A 23,377-nucleotide genomic window follows, 5' to 3' on the forward strand; every position below is an offset into this window, starting at 1 on the left:
AATACACACAAAGTGTTCTGGGAGTCAGAGAGGGAGGGACCAACTGTACTTGGAGCGTCAGCAGGGTTTCTCATTTGGGTAAGATCTTCAAAGGCCCTAATGAAGAAAGGAAGAAGGAAATGCTATGCAGAAAGTACAGGGTGAGGCAGGAAAGAGCACAACAGCGTGACTCTGAGGAAACCCAGAACAACGGGAAAAATGGAACCTGTTTAGACCTTACTGCTTCCATTCGTTAGCTGTGTGATGTTGGGGAATGAAGAAAACCTCTCTGATGCTCAGTTTTAGCCTCTGTAAAATAGGCACAGTAATTCTTCCTTCACAGGTTACTTTTTACTGATTAAATGAGATAATGCATTAAAAAGTCCAGTTACTAGGAGTACTCTCTCTAAACTCAGAGACTATCGTTTCCAAATTCTCATTTTACATTACAAAATAATAACCTGTTATTAGGCTGAGAAACTATAGAAAAAAGGAAAACAAATATGTCATCAACAAAATAACTTTCTAACTTGGATTCATATGGTAACTTTTATCTTGGGTGGTAGAGCACTTAGTGTAGTTGGTAAGCAGTCCCACTGTTTTCCCCTTATATTTGTTCTCTACTGGCATCTAATTTTGGTACTGAATAATTTCCCGTGATTTTGCTCACGTCTTCCTTTGTAATATATTGTAAAGCATCAAGAAGCCTTCCCCAGGGATTTCAATATGTTTTAGGTCAAGCTTGCTTGCATATTAAAAAGCAATAAATAATAAGATCCAGTGAATGGAGTCTTATAATTCTCCAATTCTCTATTCATTTATTCAAGAAAGTTCTTTCAACAACTATCATAGCTAGTTCAGGCTTGCTTTCTTCACATCTGAATAGGGTCAGATTTTTCCCTCATCCAAAATATTGAGTTTGCTAACTTTGAGTTGTTTACAGACTATTGGAGAGAGACTCAGAGACCTTGATTTGATCTTGTTTTCAACTACAAAACATTCTTCTTCAAGAGATAACTGGCTTTATGTGCCTTTTCTCTTTCTACCTTGGTGTATATGTATAAACATATGTGTGTCTATCCAGTCCTTTTATGCTCTTTCCCCCAGGCCCCCCCACAACAAAAAAAGATCAGGAAAGAGCATCTATCTATTACCTCTTTGGTGACTTTCTTAAGTTATATTTGAAAAAATATTCTATTATTTCTCATTGGATTTATTTTTAAGAAATCTTGCATCTAGTTGAACAATATGCCCATCAATCTGCCAATCTGTATTCAGAGTTTAGCCAGATTTAGGTTGGTGATTATATATGAATTAGACTGTATACCCTCAAACAGCAAACTAGTTTGCTGACTTCTAATGCTACTGCAGACACCCATGGGTATTCATTAAATGTTAATTAATAAAGATATGCTGAGTTGAATTGACTTGTGGATTCTGGCTGATTGCTCTTCAATTTAAAATTATGAGATATATCAGCAGGTGAGATCTAATTTTAATTTATTGCGTGTGTCTAGAAAATTGTAGAACTTGAGGAATTGAAACCTGTAGATATTTGTGCAAGATATGCAAAATAATATGTAATCCAAAAATGAATACACTGTAAAAGGTCTGAGAACTTTTTGTAGGGGCTTTCCTTGCCTTTGATTCTATTTAATTTTAAGAAGCTCTCAATTTGGATTCAGTTATCTAAAATTCATGTAAAACTAAGTCACTTCTTAGATTTTTAGTGTACTTGTGGATAAATGGACAATTATGAGACCTTTAAACAGCCTGGTGTTGCTCTGAATGAACATCACACTCCTCTCGGCTAAGCACTGTGGGCACTTTTTAAGGTTTTGGAAGTAGTTGCAGATTATTTTGAGAAGTAGGAATGAATTCTTGAAATATTTTAAGTTTCTTTAGCTTTATGATGAACATCTTAAGATGGTTCTCATTTGTCGTAAGTGATTGTTAAACATAAGACTCCATATATATATTTCCAGCCTGCAAATGGTTATAAGGAGTCCTTGTTTTAGGGAAGAATTTCAGGTTTTCATTTATTTGCATACTTAGTATTATCTAAAGTTATAAAAGTACTTTTTAAAAAGCCCCCCAAAATCCTTCTATATTAATTCTGATATAATTAGCCAGATTAGCCCTAATTTAGAGTAAAAAGAAGTTTAGTCTTTTAATAAGATAGATTTGATATATTTCTGAGCATTACAATTAATTTGTGCCCATTAAGGATTTTTTTTTATTTAAGGGGGTGCTTTTTGTAGGCACACATTCCTCAGTACTACTTGTATTGAAATTAATATTCCATTAATTAAAGATGTAGAACCCTAGAGTTTTCTGAGCCTTCAATTGTAATTCCAGTTTTTCTCATTTTATACATAAATCTAGTAAATTGTATGTTATGGTTAAAGAATAACTTTTATCTGTTTTTTATTAAAGCGCAATAAACATGAATTAGACAAATTAAACTTCTCTAAATATTTAAACATTGTCTATACACGAATCTAAATTCCTGAGTCATTTCAAACCATATAATATATTTAATTCTAATAAGTACTTCTGTCGCCTTCCAAGGCAGACAAAGAAATCTACCAAAATCATTCCAAGTAGGTAATGAATACTTGCCAACCCATTATGTTCAGGCATTCATATTCAATATTTTTCTTTCAAAAATTCAAATATTCACTTGTATTAGTTGAATTCTGCCCACACATCCTCTACTTGGTTTTGAACCATCTCTTTACCAACTTATTTGTATTGAAGCGATCCTACACCTTCCTTTAATAATAGAATTTCCTGACTTTTTAACCCTGATTATATGATCATTATATTGATGATATTGAAAATTGATGGACTAACCTATCATAAATAGTGAAAGATTTTAATTCCAGAAAATTTGAAAGGAAATTCAGCTTTTTGAAATGTGTAAGACTGAATTAAGAAATCCTGCATACCAGGAGTCATGTTTTAAGGAATAGATCAAATGATCAATAATCAGCCTCAATGTAGTTGAGGTTGTGTGTGTGAATACAATGTGTGTGTATTCATATATGTTTATTTTAAAAGAAATCATTATGAAACTTGTTCATATCGCCAATATGAAATAAAGTGTGTTTGTATCACCAATATGAGAACTAAAAAGAGAACAGCTGCTCAGTGCTGTTTCTTTTTCTTTCAGTGATTCTCTTCTAGACATTTTACATATTTTGAAAGTAATAAACATTGGGGGGAATCAATTATATTAATCACCAGAACTTATTAAGGATTCTGAGGAGAGTGAGAAATTTTGAGCGCAGCTTTAAAGAAATACGGATGAGTCTTTAAATCTCCTCTCTGCTGCATCATCATTTTTCCCTCTCCAGTGAATAATTCCCATAAGAATGTAATGTTCTGTAATGTTCCTCGTCTGAAATCTCCTTGTCCTAACTACTCCCCTCTGAACCCATCATTGCCCATCTCTGCCCCTCTATACATTCTACCTAGAAGAGTTGTTTATACTGGCTGTTCCTGTTTTCTCTCTTCCATAAGCTTAAAAACACATTCCAGTGGTGATTTTACGTGTGCTGATCTGGTTGATCTTTCAAGGTCGTTAATGATCTCTGTGTTCCTAATCCAGTGACCTTCGCTTCCCCAAATCTGGTGGTCTGTACTCAGTCCTCATTCTGTTTAACCCCCTCAGCAGCATTTGACTTGCCTGATCACTTGCTTCACTTAGTCTCTCATTTCTCTTCCCATTTTCTCAGTCTGCTTTGCCGATTCCTCTTCCTTTTCTCAGTCTCTAAAAGTTGGAGCTCACTTGAACATCATTTGCTCTATTCTAGCTACAGTATTCCCTGGGGACCTCATCCAGTTCTATGACTTTACATTGATGACTTCCAAATCTATGTCTTCAGTCTAGACCTTGCCCCTGAACTTCAATCTTTGTTTGGTTCCCTGCTGTATCCTCAGAACTTAGAATAGTGACTGGAACAGCACAGGTACTCAATGAATATGTATTGCATAAATGAATGGATGTTCTGCTTTACCTCTCAGGGTCACTGTAGAAAGCAAACAAATCAAGAGATGTGATAGTAATTTGTAAACTGTAAATTATCATGCAATTGTCAATTGATATTATTATTAATCTTGCAGTTTTGCACTGCTCAAAAATAATAAATGTAGTGGGATATGAGAGAATTTTTAAAATTCTAATCTATATCTTCAAAAATGGTATGCATCCCCAAATTTAATGCTCTGTTTCATTCATCAGACTCTGAGCATCAAGGAAAGAGGTATAATAAATCTGTATTCAAGTGTGAAAATAAGTGCTCTAATATTTGCTCTGATAAAAGTATGGTATCTTTAATGCATGAGGCCCACAAATTTGCTAGACTCAGTAATCCCAACTTGAATGGCATGTCCTTGCAAAACTAGCTGCAGAGTGTTAATCATTTACATTGCAAATAAGCAATTAGATAAGTTATATGATTTATAGCTTTAAAGCTTAGTACTTTCTGGCTGAATGGCTGTCACTGAAGGAATAAAACGTGGATACAAGCTAATAGGATGAGTGTGGTTGAAATACATGAATTCTAAAATTTATAGCCTCTGCCTGCTGTAGGAAATTTTCTTACCAGAGTAGTAGTTCTCAAACTTTATGATGTATCAGAATCTTCTGGCAGGTGTTTCAAAACAACAGATTATTGGGTCCTACCACCACAGTTTCTGATTCAGTTGGGCTTGGGCCCAAGCATTTCTAACAAGTTCTCAGTTGCCGCCCATCCTTTTAGACATACACATGGTTTCATCACACTTGGAGAAGCACTGCAATAAAAGATGTGTTGCTATGTTCACGTGGAGTATAAAGTTCAATGTGACTCCAAAACATTTCCCCAGAATTTTCCAATATTCCTCAATATGAAAGTCATCATTTGTACTGTTGTGGGACCTCCTGATTGAAAACTGCTTCTAAGTTTAGATTCATGCAAGGCAATACACTCTGTCTTGCCTCATTGACGATGAATGGCATTCCATTTGCTACAAGTTGTGGATTGTTGCATCGGGACTTGCTTCCGCTGTGACTTCCACCTGTATCATCATTGTTGGAGTAACACCGATCTGGATATACGTGCCACTTATTCTATATCAATCAGATAAGATTTTGAATTCATTAATCTCCCAAACTAAGTCAACCTAAATGGGAAGACATAAATTCTAGATACTTCAGCTTTTCTAAGGAAACGTTCTATTTTTATTTCTCAGAAGTTTTAATCAGAAGAATTTAATTAGATGCTGAGAAGGAAGTGACTAGATAGATTCTCAGCCTCTGATGTAAGTAAAAGTCAAATATACTATTGGATTCAAATTGAGATTCTGTTGACTGTTCAGTTCAATCTGGGAAACAACTAACCGATATGCAATAAATTATATCATTTTATGGTTAATATACTCAGCACAAAGAGTAGGATTTTTGAAAGAATGGGTCCAAGAAATGTGAAAAGTTAGTGGAAATATAAATTATGCCTATTTAAGGTTTTAAGTTTTTCATTAATCATTTAAAAGTAAATCTATCACAATTGTACTTTGAAAACATGACCATGGTGAAAATCAATAATTTACTTGGAAATTAAATCAGTAGTCACTCTCCTGTGAAAGTACTTTTCTTAACAAATATATTCAGAACGTTTGTCCAAAAATGTTGTTCCTACATTTTAAAAGATTCATATTATATTTACTTTATCAAAAAATTTTAAGTTCAAAATTATTATAATGGCAATAATAATGACAGCAGAGCATCCTATGTCCCAAGCACTGCATAGAATAGTTTATGATACTGTTATTTTGACTATTTCACAATAATGCTATGAGACAGGTGATCTTGTCACCCTCAGTTAAAGCTGAGAGATCTCACAGGTCGTTAGTGAGCAATTTGAACTTGAGGAGTCTGGCTTCACTGTCTTAACTCTGAATCATTTTTCAGTACTTCTTTATACGCACATATTTGTTTTTGCAGTTTGATCCAGGCAGCACTTTTGCTCTAATATTCACACATTTGGACATTTCTTATAGTGAAGCTTGTAGAAAGGCAATCAGAAGTAACTTGTATGGTCCATGCTTTCTATATCTGTAGCCAAGTCGACTCCCAACAAGTCATTTCTAAATTTAATTATTAGAAATGTACCACAGTTAATTAATACCAATCTATAATTGGTTATAAATGTCCATTTTATAGCTACTTCTAGCTAAAATATAATCTAACTATATGTTGTAGGATGATTCCTTCTTATAAAGAGATTATGACCTAGTAAAAGGTATAAAAATATGTAAAATAATATAAAGTATTCATGAAATTAAAATGTAGCATTACTTTTACTATAATGTGATGTAAACATTTTGTTGTGTGTTTGTCGTGTACTGACCACAAACTACAAACAGAATGATTATAGCCATTGGCCTTTAATTAATTCTCATTTCCTGGTTTAAGGGTTTTAAAATTTTCAAAATCTCATTAAAGATTTATGCAACTTTTCTATTGACAAAATGCAAAGAAATGTTGCTGCTCTGATATTTTGAAATTAACTTTTGAAGAAGAAATACTTGGAAAAAATTTGATTAACAAAGCATACCAAAACTTAATTTTCAGATAACAATGTCTCTATAATACACAAAACAACACGAAAAAAATTAAATATGATGTTGAATGTGAGGCCAATTTGTTTTCTGGCCTTATTTTTTAAATTATGTGCTGTTTTATTATTTTCGTTGTTGTTGTTTATTAAGAGGTGATAATCTCCATAGAAACCTACAATTTGTTGTTTACACTTCACATAACTTGTTGTTTTCCAAGTATCAGTCTCCATAAAAGGGTAGAAATGTCTTTCTAGCTCAGTAATTTTCCACTGAAATACTTCAGAATTTACTTCATATTTTGCAATTTTTCATTAGAGTTCTAATAAATATTCAGACTAAGTTTTGAAGAAAGTAATGCTTAAAAAAATTAAGACCTTGCAGTAGTCTGAGTGAAAATTAGAAGTGCTACTCAGAACACTAAATTATTTTTCTGTAATCTCTAATTAATTGAATAGTATGATAGGTCTAGTTTTGACCTGATTTGTAATTGGGAATGAGGAAACATTTTGCCTTTGAAATTATTAACAGTGTGAGAGTGTTTGCCAAAATGTCCTCAGGTCAGTACCATGAACTCTGCTTGCAGACTGAACTCAAATATCAGTGACCACAGTTTCCTTTGGGCAACTTGTTTTAAATTTAAATACAAACAAGTAATTCACTATATATCTTTAAAACTTTGTTTACTTGAGACGATACACATATAATCCTTCACTTCTGATTAATTGTTTTGCTTTTTATTTCATAATTTTGACAGTTTACCATTATTTTTCTCCAAGGAAAAAAATCTCCCTTGGTGACTATTTCTGGAAATTTCCACACAATGCATTCAGTAAAATGTTTCCTTAAATATATTCTTTAAGAAAGGTAGCAGTCTCTTTCACTGAAAAGTCCTAGTTACATGACGGAGTCTACACTTTGAGCAGTGTCAGTCTCCTGTCCCAAATCTTCCCTTGGGAATGGACTCAGGGATGCATTTGGGGAAAGAGGGAGAAGAGGTTATAGGTAAATTAATGAGAATTCAAAATTGAACAATTTTAAGCAACCTTGAGTAAGATTAGTGATAATTATCTTCCAGCTTTTCTTGGCTTTTTATGGATTAGTGCTTTAATGACCATACAATTCTTATCATTTGTTCTTTTCAATAATTTTTCGTGAGGATAAAATAATACATGGTAGAACATCTGGAATAATACATGTATTATAAAACAAAATGTGGTTGAGCATCTGCAAAGTGCAGAAAAGTATGAAAAGAGAGCAAAATAATTTCCAAACCTAGCATTCAGAGATAATCATTATTAAAATTATTGTGTATTTCAATCTAGCATCTTATTTATCTGGCTTTCTACCTTTATGAAAATAGAGATGATATCATATGTAAAATTTGTACCTTTCCTTTTGTATAATAAAAGCTCATATTAATAAATATTCTTTGAAATCCTATTTTACTGATTGCATCATAAAGAATATTAGTCATACTCCTATAAGCATTTAGCATGTATATCTTAGCATACCATATCCAATATTTCTCTTAAAGATTTAAAAATTCTTTGTGCAGTTTTTCATCAAAAACATTATTATATTTTAAATTATTATTTTATAATTATAAGAGGAGTTGAAATTTTCATATGGTAAATGGGTATTTGTATTTCTTTTTTGAATTAACTATGCATCTAATACAGATTTCTTTAACCTATTTTTAAGTTTTACTTGAAGCTTTTTCTTAGTCTATTAAGTTCATTAGGTTTTTCTTCAATCTATCTTTTAATTTTTGCAAAAGTTAATCATGCCAAGAGTTTTATTTCGGAGTATTTTATTTCTGGAAAGGAAAAATTCATATCAAATCTAAATATACAGAAGCTCCCAATGAAATATACACAACTTTCAATTACATATACATGAGAACAGTTGACTGATGTGACCTAGTTAACTTAAAATCACAAACACTTGAAGAGTTAACACTGGCACCAAAGCATTGCTAACAACCCCAGTTAACATCTAAAAGTGTATACTATTTACTTATACATTGTGTCCTTTAAAATGTGTGCAAATCCACCATCATCTAAAGTACTATTAAAAAATAAAAATAAAACTGCATAGGTATTTATGTTCAAGCAGAATTTAAGATTGGAGAATGTGGACTGGCTATAATTTTACACATGTATATGTCTATATTCAGTATAGTACATTTATATGGATTGAAAATGACTTCCTCAGATAGTCTCACCCCAGTGATAATTACATCTCAAGTCTGCTTGTTAAAATTTCACCTTTTGAAGGAATTTTAGATTCACAAATAGTTAAATAGTTAAGCCCCCTAAAGAACTGACAGAGTGAAACTTGATCCACCTGGTTGAAAGTCAATATTGAGTGTATTCATTTATCAAATCATACATTTAATCAATTGTTTTTGAGCCCCTTCAGTTGCAAGGCACAGTACTAGACTCTCAGAACCGAAGGGTTATGAATTAGAACAGATGGCATCTCCAGTTAGAAGTCACGTAGTTTTAGTACAGAGAATTCAGTTCATAGCTATATAAATGTCTCCAGTCGTTTTAATCACATTCTTAGCAATGCATCTATATTTCCACTGAGACTCAGAAGAAGTTTTTCTAAATCTTTTCCCCCTCTCTTGCTGATTCACTGAGGAATCACGATCTATATCCATGGGTGAAATCCACAGATGGGATTTCATATCTGTGATTGGCAGTCAAAATGAGACTTAGGGTCAGACACATGGCACCACTGGTAGAGATAGAGCATCAAATGAAAAGTCAGAGGATAATGGCCGGTTGTGCTTATCATTCTCTGTCTTCCCTGCTTTTGGGCAGAAACACACTCCAGGGCTGTCACTCACTCTCATTACTAGGGCTGTTTCTGCCGGGGCTGAGAGTGACACAGCAGGATATTACTGTCTGAACTGCTCTGCATCCTCCAGGCAAAGACAATAATTAAAACACTCTGATTTCAAAAATGGCAAATTTTTTGGCCCAGCACTGTGGTATAAGTGGATCAGAATACAGAATAAATGTCTGGTACTGTGCCATGCCAAATGAAGCATCTTTTTCTTTTGTCATTTAGTTCTTTCTGCCATGTGTATGTCATACAGCCATGCATATGCACATTAAAGTGTGACAAATTTCCATCCACATACACTGTACAATTTTAACGTGCATTGTTATGTATCAAAGAAAGATAGACTTTAAAAAAAACTTCCTATGTGCACCAAGCACTTACTAGACATTCTAGACTTAGTTGTCTGTCTCTGAAGTCAAATTAAATGTAATATGTCCTTTTTGCATTTATAGGTGTTGGAGACAGTTAAATGAGACTGAATTAATATTTACAGAATTTCTTTGAGCCTAACACAGTGCTAGTATTTTAACTTTATTTTATTTAATTATCACAAAAATTTACTATATAGGGATTATGGTTTTTAAAGCATGACTAAAGATACTGAGTTTCCAGAAGTTAAGTGATTCCCCAGAAGTCAAACAGCTAATATAAAATAGAACTGCAATTTCAGCTCAGTTTTCTCTGATTTCCCAAACCTAGATTTTTCAGATACAAGCCGCTTAAACTGATGACTGACCTAGGACAGACCTAAAGATGTAAGAGGGTCGTTGTTTCCCTGATAGTGAGATGGTCTCTGTAATGTGAGAAGGCTAGTCTTGTTGATTCAAGAGATTTGTAAACATTAGGAAACTGATTTGATGTGGTCCCTCACGCACATAACCCCATTCAGTTGTATTAAAGTGTAAAACACCATTCTGGCTGTTCAGTTGGTTGGCTTAAAATTTTTTCACTTCTCTAACCTAACCCCTCATCTGTTCTGTTAATTTACATCAGTGCTAGAAAGGTTTTATTTCTCAACCTGGTCCATTTGTATAAAATTTGGTTACAAACTCAAATGCCTACAGAGCTTTGTGAATGTGGTTGGATGTGAAAGGGTCGGGAGTGGTGGGGATCTGTTGTAAATTGGAGGCTGCAAACTCCTCATAAATGTGTTTGATTTTGAGTCCCTTCAATTGCAAGATGCGGTACCAGGCTCTCAGAACTTAAAAGAGTTGGGCAATAGAATAGATGGTATCTCATCTGATCCACTTAAAAACAAACAAAAAACAACATCTCAAACTAAACGCCTGGATATAAATTAATCCAACCCATGCCTGCAAGTTTACAGCACTTAGTGAAAATTAAATGTTCATAGATATTTGAGTGCTTTAGAAGTGAGTATAATACTGGAATGTTATCAGAATTCAGTTAAATATTTAATAATCTATTTTCTTAATTATTCCTTCTGTGAGCAACCCTTAACTATTTTCAGAGAGCGTGAAGCGGTGCAGTCACTGATACTTGTCTTCAGAAATACCCCTTTAAACATAAAAATACCTTGAGGCCTCCAGCATTTCAAAGTGGATATTAGAGATTATAAAGGTTTTAAAGTGTATGAGTTGTTTTGGGGGTGGAAGTAAGAAACCATCAAGCATGGAGGCACTGCTGGGGTTTCCTAAAGTTCACCCTTACGTGCAAGGGCTCTCTGGGACGTTGATTTGGCCATTGTGACTGGCCAGCCTTGTGTCTTCTTCTTTTGTTTGTCCCCCTGAAGGTGTGATCTGGGGGAGTAGGCTCCCCTTCCAGGACAGAGCAATAGAGGAGGATCTCTGGGTCAGATTTTCACACGTGGCTCTTTTCCCCTTCCTAGGACCGCTGTACCATGATGTCCCAGCGTCCTCATTGTGTGCATAAGTCGTACTCAGACTGTTTCAGCACTTGCTTCACATGAAAACCCAGGCTCTGTGGACCACTTTTCCATCTTTCATTTTGCTTTTGCTTTTTCTCCCTATTCAGCAGTGCAGTGTGAATAGACTGGATTATGAGTTAATGCAGGCCTGTGAGTTGTTGCTAGGACAAAAAGCTAGGCTTTGTTTGGGGAAGGACGTTTGTTTGCTGGCTTTCTCCTGGAAACAGGAGTCTTTCCCTTTTAAGCAGATTGTTTTTCCCACGCTGAAACCATGGTAAATATTTCCGATTCGTTGCATAGAACCTAGTGCTAGCTGCATTAGGTGCAGTCTGTGTTCCAGGAATTTCCTGGGAGCCCGTTGATGGGGGCTCTTCTGCTGAGCACACACTCATGTGTTACTGCTGCTGTCTTCTTACAGGAGGCGATCGAGATCGGATGACAGCAAATCATGAGAGCTACCTCCTCATGGCGAGCACCCAGAATGATATGGAGGACTGGGTCAAGTCCATCCGCCGAGTCATATGGGGACCATTCGGAGGAGGTGAGTGTATTTTAAAATCATGGAAAAACAGAAAGGTAGTCCAAACCTGTTCTTTGTTTTCTCCAGTCAGTGCCACAATCAGCTCCTACTTTCAAAGGGATGAATATTAAAATAAATAGTAAACAATCCATGTATTGTTAGGCAGATACCTAGGTAACTCCTAGAAGTTTAATTTATATCAAATATCATTAGTAAGCAACCTTCATCCATGAATATCTTGAATTAGAAAAAGGGATAATATTTTTCCTTTATTTTGGATTTTTTTTCATTTTACTAATAATAAACAGTTATGAGCCTAAACCATAAATGTAGATCAGTTAATAACATGCAGATATGGGGCAAAAAATATTTTGACTATAGTTTTGGAAGAGATTTCAGCCCCCAGATGCTCAGTGGTATCAAAGCGGAGTGGCAAAGCATTGGAAGAGAATCGGATAATTAGTGGAGTGAAAAAAAAGGTTTGTCATCAGGAAAGTGTTTGTGGATTTGATAACAGGTTTTTTAAAAAGTCTTAGTTAAGACAGTATAGAGAATGCATCATATGAAGAATAAACTACATTCTTAGTGCTATGAATAGAGCTAAAAGGAAGAAGGAAGGATAAAAGGTGATCTTTTCTATCAGGTAATATAAAATAGAATGGTATAAACAGAAAAAATATTTAGGGAAAAAATTCAGTAAATGGAACTGAAAGGATAAGGACCCCAAAATATTCATCTACAACCAACATGTATTTCCAAGAATATAAAGCCAAACTGTTTTATATTGAGATTGTTAAAATAAATGGTATTAAATTAAATTCATAATTTGTAAAGCAATTACAATTTTCATGTTTATTTTATATTCTCTTTTGCACATTGTCAGCACCCTGAATTCAGAGATGAATTTTTTTCCCTTAACGTATCGGATATCCCTTAAGCTAACAGTCAGCTTTACATTTTAGCATAACTTCAAAAGCTTAGTTTAAAAAAGTTGACAATTTAGGTTAAAGTTAAAATAGTAAAGATTCCTGGCAGACATGTCGATATTTTACAAGGGTAGTGACACATGCCTGCAAATTGTCTGTTCTTTAGTGGTCTCTCCTGAGGGGCAGACTCCTAACCGAAGTGACCATTCATCCCAGTTTGCCTGGTAACAGTCTGGCTTACAACTGTTGTCCCTGGCTAATTATTGATGGTGCTACCTTTCACTCTCACAGTGTCCTGGTTTGGGTGACAACTAGTATGGCCACTCTAGTCAGGCACTAAAATGGCTAGTAAGTGAATATAGGAAATGTTTGAAGAGGCTGGTGGGATGAGATTCCCCCCCCCCCCCCCCAGTGCCTTAGCAGAGGATTCCTCATGATTATTCATGAGAGGTGCATACTCAGCCACTGGAAGTGTGCTGCTACCTCCAGGGTCAAAGATTTATGGGAAAGCCTAGCGATATGTCTTTTCAAAGTTCCTGTTGTTTCTAAAGACCATCTTTTCCCCTCCATTATCAGATTTCTGGGGCTCCTGAGTTCAGGAGGATTCTTAATATTTGCTGGAAGTGGTACTTTTGTTGAAGGATTATTTCCATTATGTGTGCTGTTTTCTCCCTTTTGTCCTCTTCCATCTGTCCTTCTCTCAAGAAAAATGGAGGAGATCCAGTTAGTGTCACCAAATCGGTGGCCACAGGAGGTCCTAGGAGCCCAGGAATATCACAAATAACCCTAGGGGGGCTGGGCAAGAGCTATCTATTCATCTTCAAATTTATAAACCTAGAAGGCATACTCTAGCCGTTGATTGGTTTTTATACTTTATCCTGTGGAATATACTTCAGGGATTTGGCAAATGCTTGATTCAGATTTGCTTTTTTTGTTTGTTTTTATTTCATATTTATTTATTTATTTATTTTAATTGAAATCTAGTCAGTTTACAATGTTATGTTAATTTCTGGTGTACAGCATAATAATTCAGTCCTACATATACATACATATATTCCTTTTCATATTCTTTTTTTCATTATAGGTTACTGCAAGATACTGAATATAGTTCCCTGTGCTATACAGTATAAACTTGCTGCTTATCCATTTTATATAAAGTAGTTAATATCTTAAAGAAATATATTTTAGCATAGTGCACTTACCATAGAAACAATACTCCAAAGAATAAATTTTCTCTTGACCTTTTTGTTTAATTGAAGAGTATTATGAGGTTGCAAGGCAAGCTCTTAAAGTACTCATTTAACTTGCAAGAAATATTTTTGTGATTCATCTGAACGTCAGAATTTTCTGAAGTTATTACAGAACCAAACTGAATGCTGACCCTGATAAAAGACTGCAGATGTCACCCATAATCTTGTGTTCAAAAGCTTGTATTAGTATGGCCCCTCTCTACTGATTGATTGAATTTTAAAGAAATGTTATAAATTCGGGTTGAAGACAATAAATTTATATGACTAAGAACCCTTTTATTTACCATACACATTGGGATTCCACTTAGCATTTCATTGACAATAAGTTTCTCACCGATTAAGAGTATTTTACAACCACTATACTAGTTCAACCTGATATTTTGTAGATTAGGTCATTAAGACCCAGAGACGATGAATGACTTGCCGAGTGTCATACTGTCAGCAACATAAGTAGTAAGAAAACCCATCTCTTCTGGCTTGTGAGCTTCTTCCTGCACAACAGAGTGATCTGTTAGTCCTACTATGGGAGTGAAAACCCCACAACTGTAAGTCCATGCCTGATTGACAGTATATCCTTCAGTACATGAGAAAAAAAAAGGTTTTTGAAGTATGATAAGGATAATGCATATAATTGAGTCCTTCAAAGATATCTGAATGAATACCGTCAAGGAAGTGAAAACACAAACCACAGAATAGGAGGCGTATTTCCAGATTGTATATCTGATTTTGGGCTTGTATCTAGAATATATAAATAACTCTTAGAACTCAAAAATAAAGAAAAACCAAAAATCTGACCCAATTAGATTCACTTAAAGATGGGCAAAGAATCTGAATAAACACTTCTGCAAGGAAAATATACAAATGGCCAATAAGCACATGAAAAGATGCTTAGTGCTTATTAGTTATCAGGGAAATACAATTCAAAAACACAGTGAGATACCACTTCATACACACTAAGATTGCTAGAATCAAAAAGTTCAATAATAACAGTACGGTGAGGATGTGGAGAAATTGAAACCCTCCTATACTACTGATGGGAATGTGAAATATAGCTGCTTTGGGAAACAGTCCAGAAGTTCCTCAAATGATTAAACATGGAGTTAACCATATGACACAGCCTTTGCACTCTTAGGTATATACCCAAGAGAAATGAAAAATGGATGGCCACACAGAAACTTGTACATCAATATTTATGGCAGCATTATTCCAATAGCCAGAAAGTGGAAACACCCAAATGTCCATCAATGGACAAACAGATAAACAGAAAGTGGTATATTCATACAATAGATTATTCAGCCATAAAAAGAATGAGGTACTGATACATGCTACAACGTGAACTAACCTTGAAAACATCATGCTCAGTGAAAGAAGCCAGTCACAAAAGACCACATATATACTATTCAATTTACATGAAAGTACAGAACAGAGAAATCTGTAGAGACAGAAGGTTAGGGCTGGGATGGGGAAATAAGGGGTTCGGAGCAGGGTGATGGCCAAAACAAATGGGATCTCTTTTTTAGGTGACGAAGTGTTCTAAAATTAACTGTGATGACAATTGCATATATCTGAGTTTACTAAAAACCATTGAATTGTACACTTTAAATGGGAGAATGCTATGATATATAGATTATAACAGGAAAGCTGTTAAAAATTCCTGAATCACTTAATTGCTTTTCATAAGTGAATGCGTTTCCCTTTACTATTTTAGTCATAGAATCCAAGACAGTTAATCCTAAATAAAAAACCTGTTGGCTTCCAACCTTCTTCTCACTGCTCAAAGATTGTGTGGTCATTGATTAAGTGGCAACTGTGAAGACAATTTGGAAGGTGACATAGCACCCCGATTTATCAATTTCTGTATACCACCTTTGCATGCATTTTAAGTGTGTTTATTACAGAGAGGGCATTTCGTTGTCTGCAGTGCAGTTTTAAACCTGTGTTTTTAAATAGTTAAAGTTTTTCATGAAGCACTGAAGCTTATCTTTGGTAAGGTCGTTTATACATGTAAAAGATTCTTTCTTTACCATTTCAATAATAGATATTTGATCAAAATACAGGAGACACCTGAGGAGTTTTCATTTCTAAATTTTCAGTATTTAGAAATTAAAAACTGTGAAGTGAAAATCAAGATACAGGGCTTTGGTATTTCTTTTTTTTTGAAACAAAGCAAACTTACAACAAATATTCAAATGATGGAAAAGAACCAGTGTAAATGCAAAAAGTAGACATTCTCTGTTACCAAATGAGTGTGGTAACCAAGTTCAGTATTGAATCTAAGATACCTCACTGTCTGTTATATGTTTAACCCTTCCCTCCACCACCATAAACAGTTGTTTCCCTCTCAACCATGCTAAGAGGCACATGGTTTCTGCCTAAAAGTCAGATCCAAAAGTTGGGCTGTCAAAACATTTATTTAACTTTGGAGAAGTTTAGGGTTTTGTTTTTGTTTTATTTGCTCCTGGTTGTCTTTTTCACTGGGTTTCTTTTCAGTTGTTTTTGAGGCAATGTATATGGAAGTACCCAGCCCAGAGCTGGGGAGAGCGAGAACCCGTTCACTGTTCATTTGAGCTGAGTGGATGGCTTAACTTTAGCTACTAACAAAGTCAGATTCTTTCTGTATATTTCTGTCTCCTAATGAAAAGAGTTGTCAGAGATGTATCAAGGCAGTAAAAATACTGAATGTGAATAACCCTCAGGATGAGCAATTAGCATGTGAGCCAGCAGGGGTTCAGAGGCTCTGTGGTCCTGCCTCTGACACAGGCTGCTGTGTGATCCTGGATAAATGGTGTTACCCTCTCACCTTTAGTTTCCTCACTTGTGAAACAAGAAAATTGGACAAAACTGTTTTAACCAAGATTCTCTCTAGCTCCAAAGTCCTGTGATTACATGTGTTTCCTCCATACCAAGGCTCAGATAAGTGAAGTTTTCATTTGGCCAAGGTGTCTCCGCTCCAGCACTGCCGCTGTCTTGGTGGCACCGAGTTAGACTTCATGGTTCCCTGTGATCCTAGCAGTGTGCTGTGACACAGGACGTAAAAACAATGTTTGAGCGATGGGGCAGAAATAATTAATAATGATTCCCTCAGTGACAAAATATTACCTATCTGGGCATGCTGGTCAAAAACAATGATGTTTCTAAAGGGAGTATCTTTTGAGTACCCTTCAGAGTTTTTGATTGCTCCTGCTGAATGGCTAAGAAGGGACCGAGAGGCCTCGGGGGTCAGTTGGGGTTAAAGCACTAGCATTCCAAATCTGCTCATGGAACAGCCAGGTGGTGAATGATTAACCCAGTGAGTAAATTGTTCAGTGAGTAGAACCCAGAGGGTTGGTAGACATGGAGGCTGGGGTGTAGCCAGTCCATGCACAAGCAAGGGAGAAAGTTGAGAACAGAACTGCTTTTCAAACCACAGCCAAATACATATATATATGTATATATATGTATGAAAATGCATAAACACACACACACACACACATATGAGTTGAGTTGACTTGTTTTGTGATTATACCTGCAGATTCTTTGTTGCTAAATTTTGAATATTTTTCTGTTTTACACATGCATATGCACAAATGCACACACGTTTTAATGATGTGCACATTTAAATCAACACTCACAAATAGATCCAGTTGCAAAGTATCTGGGGAAAAAAACCTTGGAAGAGAATAAGTGAAGAAAAGAAGGGGCAAAAAGTCTACTCCCTTGGGATGGTTTGGGGCTGTTTGGTTTGGTTTGGGGCTGAGACAGCCAGCTGTAAAGGTGCTGTACAAGACAAGAGTCGACACAAAGTCAGAGGAAGAAAAAAGGGGTTCGCACGGCTGCGTGGCACTCTCCCCCCTCCCCTCATTCTGCTGTGGCTGCACCTGCTGCATGTGACCGGCGGCGGGCACTGGAGGCAGCCGCAGCCGCAGCCTGGTGGCGGTGAGGAGCCAGCTGCAGCCCTGCCAGCTCCCGCCCAGCTCTCATTGAGAAAAGGGGAGCAGGAGCCAGACGAGGGGGAGGAGAAGCTCCCTGCAGAGCTGCCTCCGCGGATCGGAGGAGCCTCCTGGAATGGGCATTGGACTGTTCTGACCTGGCGATTCCCTCCGCCTCGGGAGCCCCAGGAGTTTGAAGACAGAAGGGAGAAGGGAGAAGCCTGCAGAGAGCATCAAAGGATGAGGGGTGCTCTAAAAGGAACAGGGGAGTTCTTTGAAAAGACTCTATCATGCACTGAAATGCTTTCTGGAGAAGGTGCCATTATTTGCCTCCCCTTTTGCTCAGATGAAAGGAGCCAGCAAGGACGGCCCTGAAGTGTCCCTGGGGGCCTTGGTCATTGTTCTTCTTTCCCCTGGCGCACGGCTATTTGCTGACCTTTCCAGAGGAATCTCAGCCCCCCCCCCACCCCAGTTCCAGCTGAGAAGACAGTTCTTAATAATAATAATAATAAAAAATCCTGCTGTTTGAATGGGAGGTGCAGCTTTCTTGCTGCGGTGCTTTTTGCTGTGACATTTTGGAATGTCTGCAGAAACTTGGAAAAAGAAAAACAAAACAAAACAAAATCTTGAAAACTGCCTGGATTAGGCAAGAGAAATGGAAGTTTTTTTTTGCCAAAAAGAAGTAAATGAGAGGTGGTAACTTATCCCTGATGCAGGACCTCGATGATCAAAACCTTCAAGTTCTAGGAAACAGCACTTCCAACCTAACAAATAAACAAACATGAGAAGGAGTGGCCGTGGGGTACCGATATCACGCAGAGGCAGGTTTTAAAGGAAGCCTGAAACTGGCTCAGAACTTTAGGCCTGTATGATGCCTGAAGACCGAAATACTGGGGGGCGCCCCTCAGGTGCCTTGGCGTCAACTCCTTTCATTCCTAAAACTACATACAGAAGAATCAAACGGTGCTTTAGTTTTCGAAAAGGTAGGTAGATGATATGTTAATGTCCTTTTTTTTTAAAAATGTACATATGTTCTCTGATGCTTTAACGTCAGTTTATGCTCAGATAACATGGGAGTTTGGCAACCAAGAGCTTAAAACTGTACAAGAATTGTTATATGTGTTTTTGCTTGTCTATACTTATTTCTTGAGGCTCATATTGATCTGTTTATTACTGTCTGTGAAATGGCCAGGTAGGTGGGGCTTAGAGAATGGTGGTCCTATAGGGATCACCTTTACTGATGGAGAACAAGCAGGCTGGCCTGACCATGCTGAGAGGAGGGGCCAAGGCTACCTTGGGCTGGTCCCAGACCCACATCAAGCAGCCATGTTGTTCCCCCTTGAGATGAGTCCCTCGCAAATCCCTCCTCTGTGCTCCCATCACATCAGTTGGGTTCTGGCTGCCCGTGCTTGCCTCACCTCCCTGCTGAGAAAATTTTACTAATCAGGTTATCTGCAGTGACCCCTATTTGGAAGGCTTTCAATCATATTGATTAACACTGATTAGAAATAGAAGTCACCTTGAGTTTCCAAATACATCATAAGGCAGCATTGGGAGAGGTCAAAGAAGTGAACCATCAGGAACAAGGGGTGGGAAAATACAAGTTTATGATCAATGAAAGAAACAAAGTATTTCAGATTGATCTGTGTAGAGGGAGTTAAAGGGTACAACCTAGGTAAAGTGAAGTATTTCTAGAAAATGTCTCTGTATCAAAATATTTTAAAGTGTCCCTTTGCTTTAAAATGGGAATAAACAAATCAAATGATTATCTAAATTGGAACTAGGTAATTATAATTTTAATGTCACATACAGTAAGTTAATAATTTAATCAGTAGCTGACTTGAGTAACATTTAAGGTTGTTCCTTCTCCCTTTTCTCTTTGATTTGCCACCTATTAATTAACCTTCTCTGGTTAGTAATCAACAAAAAAGTGAGAAGAAAAGAAAAACCATGTATTTAAAGCAAGATTTAGTGAGAGCTTTTTAAAGCTAAACCTTGTTCCCTCTGAGTCTTTTCCTTTGAGCAGTTAAGATCTGGCTGTGATCATGATCCTATATTATAAACAAGGAATGCAGATGATAATTTATATTCCCCTCTCATCCAGGAAGACAATTAAATGACAGATACATGCCTCATATTATATAGATCTATAGAGATTTCCAGGCTAGTGTAAGATTGCATCATTGATAGAGAAATTGCGAAAGGCTAGGGACTACTTGCTTGAAGGACGACCCCTCTTCTGGTTCTCCCACCTCTCAGCAACTAAATTGGGTTTATCCAAACACGTAGAGAAGTCCTACTTTTCCGGGTTACTGCTCTTCATTTGTAACATAAGATCTTCTGGGGACAATTCGTTTCTCTTTGAAACACAGAGCAAAGTGGTTTTTACATTTTCCACCTTCTCTCCTCCCAGAGTGGAGTATGGCATATCTTTGAGAATCCTGGCTAACACTGCTATTCATTATGCCCTCTTCTTCTCTCCTTAAATATCAATGAGAGAAGGCAGTGCTGCAAAAACAAAACAAACAAACAAAAAAAAAAACTCACGGGCTGACCAGCGGCAGCCACAGGAGTGGGGCAGCTTCCATCTATCATCTCCTGTGGGCTATTTTTAAACTACTGTCCTTTCCTATGTTCCTATGCAAAGTCTTAGCAATCCGAGGAATGTTCAGCATCCGAGTCAAGGATTAAGAGGTTTTTAATTCACCAGGCTGTATTCTGGTTTCTGTCAGAACCTCAGAACCGTATAGGAGAGGGGTGCAGGCAGCATTCAGCTGTTTCCGTCCCCTCGCCCTTGCTGCGGAGCCAAGGCTCGCCGGCCTCTCCGGGTCCCCGGCTGCAGGACCACAGTTGGGCGGTGAGGCTCTGGGAGAGGAGGAGCCCTGCTGCTGCGGCTGCGAGGCCGTTTCTGTGCCGCCCCAGCAGCAGCGGGAAGCACAGGGTGTTACATCTTTATTTAAGGTCCTGCACTGAAAAGAACGAACTTTTCTTTCAACCCCGGGTTCCCAAACCACGCTACCTTAAGAACAGAGTGTCCCCTTGTGCTTTGTTTAATCCTGAGTGCTCCAGTGGTTTAAGAAGTGGACTGGAGTTTCTGAGTTCCTACCCCCATCAGCGGAGTCGGTTCAATGAAAGCAAAAGGGAGGGTGCGTGAATCATGGAAAAGCGCCGCCGAGAAGTGAAAAATACTGAGGTGTCTGCTTTTCCTGATCCTCATTTAAAACATATTGTTAACTGTTGTCATGGGTAGGCCGACAGAAAAGGCGACTCACCACTTCAGAACGACTCTCAAAATGAAGAGAGGAGCTGAGTTAAAGTTTCCAGAAGCCCGGTGGTGGTGGAGCTTGCACGCTGTGCCAGCCGGAACTCGAGCCTCAGCGTTCCTTTCTCCTCCAGACCTCTTCTGTCCTTTTACTGCCCTTTTCATCTCTCTAGTTCTTTGTTTAGGTACTAATAAAGGTCGCTGAACAGGCTTTCCCAGTGGTTTTTAAAATCTAGGCACCGTGAAACATCTATTAGGCAGCAAACAGGATAGTGGTGCTTTGGATTTGTGTTCTGGTGAGATGAAGGTTATAATGTGCTTTTTAATACCCTTTTAATTTTGAAACTATATATATATACACACACAAACACACAAACACACACACACACACACACACACACACACACACACATATATATATATATATATATATATATATATATATATATATATATATATATATATATATTTTTTTTTTTTTACTTCTGTAGACTAACATCTAGTATGCAGAGCATAAGCAGTACTTTGATTACCTGGGCGGGGGATGTATAACACTCTGGGTCCTGATGTTAATCTCTAATCAGAATATGCTACCTAGCTTAAGATTGTTGTGATCATTGGACAAACTAAAGTAAAATTTTAAGCCCTAACTTTATCTTGTTTTGGTTTTTTTTTCCCCTGAGTTGCCTACTTCTTGGAGATAAGTCATCATTAATTCTCCACTGCTTTTTCCCCCCTACACTATAACCACTTAGTGGTCATGCCCCATTGCTTCCTTCTTTATATACGTTCAGCTCCATTTCTATTTCCATCACCTTAGTTGTCTGTGCATTTATTGCTTCATGCACACAACTTACTTTGACCTTGGAAGTGGCTCGTCAAGACAGAATCCATCCTCACCTCTTTCCACCCCCAACATTCTTCACCAGCTCCTACACACAGTTCATTGGGAAAGTATCATCCAATTGGTATTCCTGAAACAGTGCTGTCAAGCAGCATTCCACAGCTCAGAAATTTTATATGAGTCCCTATTGCTCCCAAGAGGAAATCCTGTTTCATGCAATTATCAAGGCCTTGTAACCAACTCCAGTGATTCCCAATTCCTCAGACCGGTCCACTCTTTCTCCCCAAATTCATCCCCCGTACCCCCTCTTTGCTTCTATTCAGTGTCCCCTCTGCTATGATGCCTTCTCTCCTCTGTTGTCTGTCCACACTTTACACTCTCTTCAAGTCATTGTTGGCTCTCAATTCTTCATCAGTCCTCCTCTGCTCACCCATTATCCTCTTCACTCTATAGCCACTGTTTTTGATATACTGCCACCTGGCCACCTTATCTTCATAGCTATCTTCAAGTGCTTTTATATACATTTGTGATAAAATATATACGTGTGTGTGTGTGTGTTTATTTCTTCTCAAAGATAAGAATTACAATAGGTCTATTCAATCTGGGATTCAAAATTTATTGCAAACTGGTGAAGTACAGTATTATTCTCTTTTTCTGCTAGCTTGTAGGCAATAATGAATTAAAATAGAGTATCTTTATTGTTGTGATGGATAAAACCAGCATTTTCTTTAAAGGTTATTTTGTATTGTGTATGTTGTGATCACATTTATGGAAATCAATCTGTTGAACAGAATGCTACCATCCGAATCTAGACACTCTTAAACAGTTCTATAAATAAGTAGCTTATTAATTTATATCTAAAATTTTACAGAGCATCTACCAAGTGATTCTAGAGATGAGAAGGCAAACAAAACAGGTTTCTTGGAATCCTTTAGTTTACGGACTCCTGGAGGATAAAAAACATAAATAATAATTACTTAATCTGTAATAAGCACTATAACAAATTATGTATGAAGTCTAAGGTGCTTATGAATAAAAGACTGTCCATGGGCTCATCTGGAAAGGCACTGATTCATCTAAACTACATGAAGTCAGATTTAGTCATTGGATGGAAAGACATTTTCTCCTGTATGATCCTAAAAGAGTGGTCAGCATCCCAATGGAAAAAATATGTCTGAATTGAACTAACATGACATAGCAGAAAAGGAAGACTTTTAGAATCATACAGACCTGTGTTTATATTCCAGATCTATCACATTCTAGATGTGTAACTCCAGCTCACTTAACATCTTTGCGTCTGTTTGTAGAAGGGAGATGTCCTTGCAGAATATCTGTGAATGT

The 23,377-nt window shown here is 37.0% G+C and overlaps 1 protein-coding gene across 6 annotated transcripts in view; it reads left to right on the top strand.

The window, feature by feature from the left end:
* The window catches only part of ARHGAP24 (Rho GTPase activating protein 24), a 426,033-nt gene that overhangs the window by 349,395 nt on the left and 53,261 nt on the right, over positions 1-23,377 (top strand). For 5 of the 6 annotated variants that reach the window (XM_010966180.3, XM_045524922.2, XM_010966179.3 and 2 more), the window contains one exon: positions 11,745-11,867. In XM_010966180.3, coding sequence (XP_010964482.3) covers positions 11,745-11,867 — 123 coding nt within the window. Of the gene's footprint in view, positions 1-11,744; positions 11,868-17,817; positions 18,914-23,377 lie in introns of those variants that run through there. The other variant, XM_010966176.3, reaches the window with a different exon arrangement.

Source organism: Camelus bactrianus, chromosome 2 (genome assembly GCF_048773025.1).
Source record: "Camelus bactrianus isolate YW-2024 breed Bactrian camel chromosome 2, ASM4877302v1, whole genome shotgun sequence".
Lineage (NCBI taxonomy): Eukaryota > Metazoa > Chordata > Mammalia > Artiodactyla > Camelidae > Camelus > Camelus bactrianus.